We start from the raw sequence: 10,965 nt of genomic DNA on the forward strand, positions 1-10,965 counted from the left end.
GTTTTCTCTTGAAGAAAGAAGAGTTAGGGGGGATCTGATTGAGGTGTTTAAGATTGTAAAGGGAATTATAGTGTTGATGTATTATCTTTTTTTTATATTTAACAATGAGAATAGTAGGACAAGGGGACACAAATATAAATTGTGGCAAAGTAGGAGTCATCTTTAGCTAAGACAGTTTTATTTTTGTAACAGGGTGGTTGGCCTTTGGAATGGGTTGCCTTCAGATGTTGTAGAGGCAGTAAATTTAAGTGAGTTGAAGAAAAACTTGATGAGTATATTAATGAAAAGGGCTAGGTTTAAAATTTTTTGTTTTTATTTTATTTAATCATTTTAATTTAGTTTTGAGGATGGAATAGCCAAGATGCACAAATAGGTCCCATGTTGTCCCAAAATATTATGTTATTATGTTCCTCAGATCATACAGCTTAAAACCAGCTTGGTTGTAAAGCTGTACAACCTGACAGAGAGCTAGCTCGAAATAATCCTCTTAAAAATATATATAGAAAAACAGAGTTGGCAATTGTTTAACCCATTCTTTAAATTCAATATCTTTGTCACTTATGCAGTTAACTAAATACATTTGCCAAATATTTATCAACATACCAATTGATCAAGTCATTCTTTAATACCTCAATCTTAAATAGGACTTGTCAGAAATTGAAGTGTGTTCTTGAAGTTACAAAACTAAAGAGTTTTTAAAATGTTTTAATATTGTTTCATTTATATATATATGTATTTCCTCACCTTTGATTTGAACCAGAGATCTGTCACAAGATAGTTGAGGGCTTTACCAGCTGAGCTAAAGAAGTAATTTCCTACCACTTGCTAATAAGTCACTTTTTAACAACTACAAAACACACTCTTTATAATATAATCTTCTCTGTTCTGAGACCAGAATTCTTGAGAGAATAGAGTTTTATGAAATTGATATGGGGGCATCATAAAGTATCAAGAATCCAATATGCTAAACTTTAAAAGCAAACTCATAAAAATAGATATAATGAATACTTGTTTTTGATCTTACAAGTACTACAGTGCACATAATCAAGTATGTACATACGTATTTTCTAATATATCACTAAATATTCAAAATCCAAAACAAAGATATTGTATAATGAAATAAACAGACCATGTTTCAAGAATCATTATTTTGTTTTACTTATTTTATAGTAAGTAAAATGCAACAATCTGAATCTAGACTCTGTTCATTTTTCAAATGAAAATAAATAATACTATAAAAATGTAATTTGAAATAAATGAAAAAGATCTTTAATATGTGCCATATATATTTAAAATGATATAATTAAGTAAATGGCTTCATGTCAAATTTTGTTGTTCAGTCTAACCTATTTATGGAAATCTTAGTACTCTAACAACTTCTGCCAAACTGAAAGTAAAGGAAAATGTATTATGTGCAATGGATCCTGGATTAAATTAGAAAATTATTTATGTAATATTGTCATAGTGACTTACAAAATAATGAATATTTTGGTTACATGTTATAAAATGTGTACAGTTGTGGGTTATGCTTTATTCCCTAAATCCTTTATATCTTTAATACTTTGAAGGGCAGTATTCATGCTTGGCAGAATAGTTTTTCAAAGCAGTTAAAATGACTCATCAACTCATTTTGCAATGAAGAATTTGCTAGTATTTGTGACCAACTTGTTTGATTATTCATATTTTTGGCACCTTTACTGGTAACATTAAGCCTATCTTATCGAAAACATTGAAAAATACATTTGGCTTGAAATCTGTAGACTTTTCAATATCAAATGGGAATTTAAAAAATATCCTTGGGTGTCTGATAATTCTCCTTAACTGAAAGCATTAATCAAGAGTTTTTGGTAAATGCCCTTCATTTTAAATGAGATAAAAACATTTGATACTCAACAGTGTTGATGTTCTTAAAAATTTGTATTTTTTAAATACTACAGAACAGTAAAATTATTTTTTTAAATCTAGGTAGATTATACAAGTAGTTCAAAACATTTAAAACTTGCATAGCGTTCTCTCTTTACTTAACAAAGACAACGTTACTGCTGTTCTGGCTTTTTTCTCACAGAGTTGGTCAGGGAACATCTTTGATGCACTACAGACCTTGTGCTGTGCATAAAAAAATAGCATTGGTAACCAATATAAAACAAAATGGGGGAAAAAATTTTAGATGTGTTTCAGAAAATTTTGGAAATTTCTGTGATTGTGTGAAATTTGGCACTTGGATTGGGCACAAATTAATGTTTACCTTCATTTTAACACCACAAACATATGCTGTACAAACTATATTTTATTCCATTTATGTTTTGTGTGCATTTTTGGAAGCTAACGTAGTAGGATATGGTGAGTCTATAGCCCATCCTCTATCTGTTCACTACCCAATAATTCACATTTTTATTTACAACAAAACATTACTACCTAACATTGCCTATCTGCTACCAGAATCCAAGTCACCAAATACAAAGTCAAACTGTTTTAGCTAATTAGTTTTTCATTGATGTACAGTTTTTCCTGTCTCCAATTTAAAAATATTACTTTATCTCAAAATTTCTGTAACTTGGAAACCACATTTTTTACACATTCATAAGGACAAGTCTATTATAAGAACAAAGGTGGGTATTTATATAGTTTGCAGTGACAACTAACCTGTAGTTAAGCTACAGGACTTTGTTTAGTTATCCCCTCTCCTCCTCCATCATGAAGTTAGGCACAAGTCATTTTTATCATGGTAGAACATTACACTGTAGTTAACCTTTTCTCTGCACAATTAAATTTCAGGCTTGTTCCCAATAAGGATCAATTAACCACCAAAAAATAAAATCATAGATATGGCCTTTTTTTTTATTACTTTTGCAATGTCAAAAGATGTATTTTCTATACCTGACATTAATTTGCCTTGAAAACCATAATGGATAATGAAATTTATTTGATTTAAATACAAAAATATGGAAAATAATATGTTTTGTGTTCTTCAATAAATGATATAAATTATAGGCGTAACTAAACCAATAAGAGGTCAAAAGCATTACAAAATATAAAGATTTTAATATAGATAATATCCAAGATGTAAAGAAAGTGTCTTTATGCAGAAGTTAATGCATCCCTGCAAAATTGGCAGTATTGGAATGAGAAATAAAAGTTCATGTTTTTTATTTTTAAAGCTAATCCTTCAGTGTACATTATGGTAATTACATACAAAAGACTATGCAAATTGTAAATTACAGGGAGTTAAGTTTCTTATAATATGCAATACTCAACATACTATATAAAAAATGTGTTTCATGGCATAGCACACAGTGACAGCATGCACACAAATATGACAGTTGTTTCAAGGATGCAGGGATGTTCCTGCATGTCTTTTTTTAAGGATTTACATCCTGTTGCCAACACGAGAATGTTGCAGTAGAGGGAAACCTTTTTTGGTAGCCATGGGGTAAATCCAAATTTTGCAGTCACCGGGTATAAGGGTTTGTTTGGATATATCCAAAAGTCACAGCAAAAGGCTTAAGCAATACTAATATAACACAAAATAAATAAATGTGTTTGGGCCAGTACATGCCAGGATGATAACAGCAGCCTAATCATCCTTGGCCAGTCTGCCCCTTATTGTTATGAATTTTTCACTTAAATAGTTATTATTCATCACACTTTATGACAATAATTTTTAAAAGTTTTATCATGTGACATCTACAGACAATTATTTTGAATAAAGAATTAGTTTATTTAGTTTTAGTAGAGCAACTTTGTGAAAATTTATATGGAGAAGTCCACAAAATGGTGATAATCATATTTTAATCTCGGTGTTTCTACTGGAAATGTCTATTTATGCAGTCACTAGAGAATTATTCCTTTCTAAAAACATCATTCACTGGAGAAATTCAGTAGTCATTACTTGTTGACAAAAGCTTTTGAGGGTGTTATGAATCCTATTTATGTTCTATTTATATCTTAACTCACTGTACTGAACAAATTAGTTATTTAATTGAACCATTTTAATATTGTTACACTGTATGTATAAAGATGTTGGCCATTTACAGCTGTAAAACGCAAGCACCAAATTTTATTATACCTGAAAAGCTATATTTTGTTGTACTGTTCTTTTGTTTGTTGAACCTATTTAATTACCTGGTAAAAATAATTTATCATGCAGTCAATGTAATAATAACAGATTAGTTTTATTTCCTCCTTAAGGTTTCTTTACAGGCTTTATAACTTGTACGTCCACATTGACAGCCACTATTTGCACTAATGTTTAAAAATAAAATTACTTGTACAAAATAACTTAGTTTGTATGCTAGCTAACAAAGATCCAAAAATGTAAACATACTGACTAATTCACACTACTGGCTAGTATACAACTCTATCTTTGTGATGTTTCACTACAAGCTTACTTAGCAAATTGACTGGCTCATCCATATTTATAATGTAATCCTTGTTTTATATATTTTGCAAAGCCTCTCATTCATTAATATTCCAGAATATTCAAGGAATTACTTGATTTTTACATCACTTGCACATTAACTTTTAAATTATAACATTAAGAATATAGCTTAACATCGCTTCTTTCCTGGATTGTGATGTCCCTTGAACAATCCTAATACAAAAATAAAACACTACAATAAATTGTCCATTCATAAAGTCATTTTGGTGGTTTTCTCTTCTGAGACTCATAGTATATAGGTGGGTTGGTGTTTTGCACTGTTTTGTTACTGGCTGTCATGTCACTGAGGGATTTCTTCCCAGGTAGGTGATCAACTGAATCCACTGGTGGCTCAATCCTTAATGATCCACTAGAAGTAGTTTTGACAGTATCTTTGGACTACTCGGTAGGTTGAGTTTCCACTGACAACTTTTTTTTCTAAAGTTATCCAGTTGGCTGTTTTCTCACTGATGTCTTTCCAAAGATTATTATGATGAATGAAGTTTGATTGGTTCACCTATTTTTCTGGATTCTGTAAACCACATCATTGATTCTTTACAGTGCAACGTATGACCCATCTCAACATCTGCTGTGTTCTTTCTTGCAGTAGGGATTGTTTAGCCAGATCTTGTCACCTTGATTCCCTGGAATCCAATCTTATCAGCATTGACATCATAGCAAATTTTCATTTTATCAATGTCTACCTTTAAGTCTCTATTGGGTAAAGTCATGTATGTCATCAGTGGTGTTCCATAATCTATGTAAAAACTTCTTCATGACTACTCTCTGTACTGAAGTACAGAAGGTTTAATGGCACATTAGGGTCTCTCTTGAACATCAATGATAATGATGTGTTGGTGATTGTTTCGTGTAATGCTGTATCATCACTCATCAGTAACAGATCTTGATACCACATTTTTCTATCTTCATCCACATACATGGTTTACTTAATTTAACAGTGTGCAGCTGTATCTTTTCATCATGCTGTCACAAGATGGGTGAAGGTTTCAGGTCATCGTGTCAGTATAGGAGACCTTCACCACAGATTATTGGGTTATTCAGTTCATGTCTCCTCCTCTACTCTCTCTCATGCCGGTTGGCTTTCCACTCTCCAAGGACCCTCTTACATCCAGCTGATGAACTCAAGCCATCCAGGATCTTCAGTATAAAGAGGCAATAGAGTGCATCAAGGGTTTTATTCCTGGCTGTTTGTAGTATCAAAAAAAAGAGATGGGAAAGGCAATCTGTCATTCACTTTTCTTGTCTAAATTGCTTTGTCCAAGAACTACAAACACAACAAAGGTACAAGTTCCAAAATATACATCCTCTCACACTTTAGCCTTATCTCAATGAAAGTTTCTCTTCTCTACTTGCTCCATTCTTTATACCCCACTATATCACCCATAAAAATTATAATCTTGTGACTCTCTCCATTTATGTTAGTGCACCCTCTATACCAGACCTGTATATAATTTCCCAGTTATTAATTCTTATCCACATTTTCTCAATGGCAGAAATTACGATGACGGTCTTATGTGATTACTGTTGATATCTCTTCAGTGTTATTACTATGTTTTCTGCTGGATTTCTTTTAGACCTTTTCTAGTGGGTTGTGAGTTATTGTTCATTTTCTTTATTGTACTAAAAAAAAGAACAAAAAAATTGGAGACATTTTTGAATATGAATACACACATTTCTGTCTCAGATACAGAATCGTTTGATGTTCCTCCTATACCACTTCATTAGTCTGGCATTACCTGGCCATCATGGGGAGGCATCTTCCCTAAAGGACATATAGTTATTCTTACACAGAGAGGTAGAGTGTGAATTGTAGTCTGATGTTTTGGCTCTGAGGCTGAGTTTGTTGGGTATCAAGGGCAGACTGATTAGAATTTAGACTCATATATTTTCAACATCTCTCTTTGCTCAGACAGCTAATCATGAGCCTCGAACAGACATTCCATCTCCTGCACCTTTTTTGCAACTAGTATGCCAAGTTTGTAATGTTTTGAGTATTTCTCCTGTAGCTTATGAATCTTCTTTTTTATTGGGATAAAATAATGCATCTAATGACCCAGTCCTTCCACTTTCTCCAGACACTGCTATGCATGCAAGGAGATTTGCTGATCATTTGAGAGAGGCTACTGCCGTGCCTTGTCCTCCTCGTTTATTTGATCAGCATGCCTTGGCTTTTCATCACCTGGATAATCCATATTTGGACTCTCAGAGGCTAGATCCTCATCTTCCTATTTGGGCCTCTGTACAAGATGCCATGGTTTGCCTTAATTAATCAGTCTCAGTTTTCCAGAATCCATCTGTTACTTACAACAGTTTTTTATCATATTTGCAACTGTTGTCTGAGGCTTATCACAGATCTCCTGCAAAAATTTTGGATGTTCTTAGTCATTTATTGACTTTTACTGTGGTTAGGTTATTGGCTTTGGCTCTATCCTTGGTATCTTGGTTGGTTTGTTGTTGTGATCTTTTGGTGAGAGATTCCTTCCTGCTTCGGCCCTTAGAGATCTCAGAGAAGTTCCTTTTCTCAGACAGTTGATATTTGTTGGTATTCCCAATTCCATGGAACTTTGAGTAGATGTGGTCTATCTCCACTCTTCCATTTATACCCTGGCTTCTCAAAGGTATTCTGCAGGACAGTTTCCTGCATCTCCCATTTGAATTTTCAGACCTCTGGCTTCAGTGCCTTGATATATTGGAATACAAGGGTGATTTTTACTTTACCAGTTGGTATTCTCCTCTAGGGTGGAGTGCAGACTATATCATCGGTGACTACCTTATAGGGTCAGGCTCTGTAGAGTCTAGAGTAAGAGGGTTCGTGTCAGTACAGGAGACCTTCACCACAGATCAGTGGGTCATTCAGTTCATGACTCCTCCTCCATTGTCTCTCGTGTCAGTTGACTTTCCACTCACCAAGGGCCCTCTTACATCCAGCTGATGAGCTCAAGCCAATCAGGATCATCAGTATAAAAAGGCCATAGAGTACATTGACTCCTCTTTATTGTACTTCTGTTTCATCACCTTCAATGCTGTGCACACACAAGAAATTCACAGATCGATTTCCATTTTTCAAGGATCTTGTGTATGTTATCAGTGTTTTTTTCATTTGAACAGTCATCTGGTTTGTCTATATAATCAGATCCAGCCAAGTTGTCATTCAAACTTTTTATAGCAACCCTTGCTAATGCTCTTTGCATGCTCAGTAAGCTGTTATCATCATTATAAGTTGTGTGGTTAATCACAGTTGGACTTTTCAGTGTTTATAAACCTGTCAAAATCCAAAAATAATATTCATTATAATTGTGCTTAAAACCTGTCCTTAACAATAGCATACAAGTAATGAAATATGAAAATATAAAGAGTAAAACTTCACTATTAAGTTCAGATGCTGAAAGGAACAAACAAAATGTGGCCTGGGTGACTCCTAATAGTTTAGTTAACTATGATTTATTGTATAAAGTCCTACTTTCTTACTATAACATTTGGTATTACAAGTTACTGCCCCCCCAGTAGCACAGCAGTATGCCTGCAAACTTACAATGCTAGAATCTGGGTTTCGATATCCATGTTGGGCAGAGCACAGATAGGCCATTGTGTAGCTTTGTGCTTAACTTCAAACAAACATACAAGTTACTAAATGAGCTATGGTGTACCACATTAGGTTGGAAAATAACATAGGTTATTGATTTGAACCATGTATACTGTGCCAAAATAAGTCAAATGGTTCATCTCAGTGTTTACAGTGATGAAGTTGGATATGTTTTCTAAGTCCAAACAACACACGTTAGGTGTAGAAAAAATAACAGTACTTTAAAAATTGTAATTTTTTAACACACACACTATTATGATTATTAGTAACCTGTAGCTTAAGAAAGGATGTTCTCCAGCACAGCAGCAGTAGACAACAACATATATGTTTTATTTTGAATACAAATTGATGCCAGTTTGGTGAGTTACAAGGTGGTACATGAATTTGTTTTAATACTCCCTACTTTGTTTTATCTATTACATAAAGACAAAAATGTCGATGTAGTTGTGAGGGTTTTATGTATATGTGGTTACGGATTCTTCTACTTGTAGTAAGTGTCTGTGACTTGTTGGCAATAAATTTGACAATAAACGAATAGCACACACTCTACTTGTTTTAAAATAATGTATTCAAAACAAGTCAAACTATCTACAAAAATTCTTTACACTATGGATATCACAGTTGTATTTCATATAAAATAATTATCTTTTCTTGTCAAAGTACGCTTAGGTTGATACAATTACTTTAGAATCCAATGACAAGACAAACTATTTTTCTTTATCTTCTTTTCTCACAGTACAAAATCAGTACTTGCGCTACCTGAACTTGAAATAATTGGCTCCTTTTCATCAAAGTCTACACATATGGGTTAAATTACTTTAGAACACCTTTTCAGAAGACAAATTATTCTTATTTTTATTATACTGTGAAACTATAAAATATTGCCCATTATGGCTAATCACTCACACACTGGCTAAGTGGAAGTTTTCTTTTGCTAACTAATTTTCTGACTGAACTACACTTTTTCTCTACTTTACTTCACTTGACTTGTGCTCGCTTGGCTGCCTGTATTTATACGTTGCTCAACTGAGGCCTCAAACTTTCTCTAAACTATGCGAGTGGTGCTGTAAGGCAACAATATTCACTTAAGAATACGAGAAAAGTGCTGACAATTCGAGTAATGTGATGTCAACAGTATTAGTAAAGCCTAGACAACTATGTAATTGCAAACTCAATGTATGACTCGTATAGAGTTATGTAACGAAATTTGATACAACTAACATTTTTAAAACAATCTATCTTCAACACTCCTGCCATAAAAACTAAACAATCATTAAATGGTAACTCGCAAAATAAATTAGATAATAACACATACACTAAGCAGTGTATATACAACAGTCCTTTTGATTGTATTGCATCCGTAAGTTTTCATTTTGTTTGAAATGTCAATTGGGACTTTTTACTCAAGTACCTTTTTCAATTAGGACTACAGGGTACTAAATTGTAGTCAATGAAAGCAAATTGGAGCTGTAAAAATGTGGCTTTAGTATAGGATTGATGTCTGTTGTGGCTATTTAGTGACATCTTACTATACATAAGTAAACAATTCCTATACAGTACTTCCCTCTTCTCACAAGATTAGCTCATCCAGTGCTGCCCTCTCTATGCAATATTTTTATGCATGCCACAAGCCTTCTGCTCCCCCCTTATGGGAATTGAATGATTCCAACATGTCTTATTGTTCAGCTTCCATTTTATTATGCCCACCATACAGCATGTATAAGTAGCTAATGAGATAGCAATATTTTTAGCAAGTCTACTAGAGTGGCTCCTCCCACTGCACCAATTTTTTGAAAGCTCTTATCTAGTCCCACCTACTACTAATTAGTTACTGCTTATAACCAATAGAAAGAACATTTTCACCCCTACATAACTCTGACAGTTGTTTATAAATAGCTTGAAGGAGAAAATAATAATTTTGCCAAAACCATTGAAGTGTGATGATTTAGTCATAGCTCTGAACAGGAATGGGATTTTTTTTCACCCACATACAGTTTATTTAGATACCCGACTAAGTTACAGGGATTTTGAGTAAACTAGTACAGTAATTTGATAACTTTTGATCTTCAAAAATTCATATTGGAAGCATAAAACAATTTGTATCACTACCCCTCCACCCAGAAGAATAAACGAGGCTTATGTTAAGGCTTAGCAAGTTTGATGCAGGAGCACAACATTTTGTAACACAGTTACGTACTTGAAATCTTTGTTTGTCAGTGTATTTCTCATTTACTTTCTATGTTGTAAGAAATATAACTAAAATTTAAGCAAAACAAAAACTGTTTACATGGGAAAAGAGCAGACTTTTACCTTGTACATAGTATCAACTTCTTTGAAGAGTAACATTAGTGTGATACTCTTCAAAATGTTTAATACAGATAAATTCATTACACAGTGTACATTTTGTTGTTACTTTAGTTTCTTGGAGTCACAGTCTGCATCTCTTCATGTGACTTCTATCAACAGTTGTTGGGAAGTGCCTGCCAAGAGTAAGTCTCAGAGGTCCTGTACAGTTCTAGGGAGTGGTATACCAGAAGGACCTGGTCTGCATAGAAGTAGAGGCTCAACAAGATCTCTGACCAGGCCCATTCTGAAGGTCTTCTGGGATAATGCCACTGGTTGGTCTGTTGTTTGTACAAAATGTGAGCATTTACAATTGTGAAGTCCAAAATTTGAAAAAACAGTTTTCATACCATTTTATTGTCCTTCGTGTAGTAGAGTAGTAACTTAAGTGTTGATCATTTAGGTCCACTCCTCCCATAAACTTATTATAGTCCACAATTAACAGGTTTTGTAACCATCTTCTTGTCACAGTTGTCAAAGTACTAGAGTGTAAAATTGAAAGTGCATAAATGTCTCGTTTTTCAGTCCACTTTACAGCTGTCAGAGTTCCACATTTAAAAAAAATATGCTTCCCCTTTCTTTAGGTTTGTAGAAACCAGTT

The 10,965-nt window shown here is 33.6% G+C and overlaps 1 protein-coding gene across 3 annotated transcripts in view; it reads left to right on the forward strand.

Moving 5' to 3' along the window:
* LOC111087498 (uncharacterized protein CXorf57-like) overlaps nucleotides 1-10,965 on the forward strand; it is a 155,264-nt gene that overhangs the window by 3,573 nt on the left and 140,726 nt on the right. Inside the window, exon 2 of one of the 3 annotated variants that reach the window (XM_022394313.1) lies at nucleotides 10,440-10,663. The exons of 1 other annotated variant lie outside the window; for it this stretch is intronic. In XM_022394313.1, coding sequence (XP_022250021.1) covers nucleotides 10,631-10,663 — 33 coding nt within the window. In that variant the 5' untranslated portion in view covers nucleotides 10,440-10,630. The remainder of the gene's footprint in view (nucleotides 1-10,439; nucleotides 10,664-10,965) is intronic. One more of the 3 variants, XM_022394314.1, reaches the window with a different exon arrangement.

Source organism: Limulus polyphemus, unplaced genomic scaffold (genome assembly GCF_000517525.1).
Source record: "Limulus polyphemus unplaced genomic scaffold, Limulus_polyphemus-2.1.2 Scaffold2227, whole genome shotgun sequence".
NCBI lineage: Eukaryota > Metazoa > Arthropoda > Merostomata > Xiphosura > Limulidae > Limulus > Limulus polyphemus.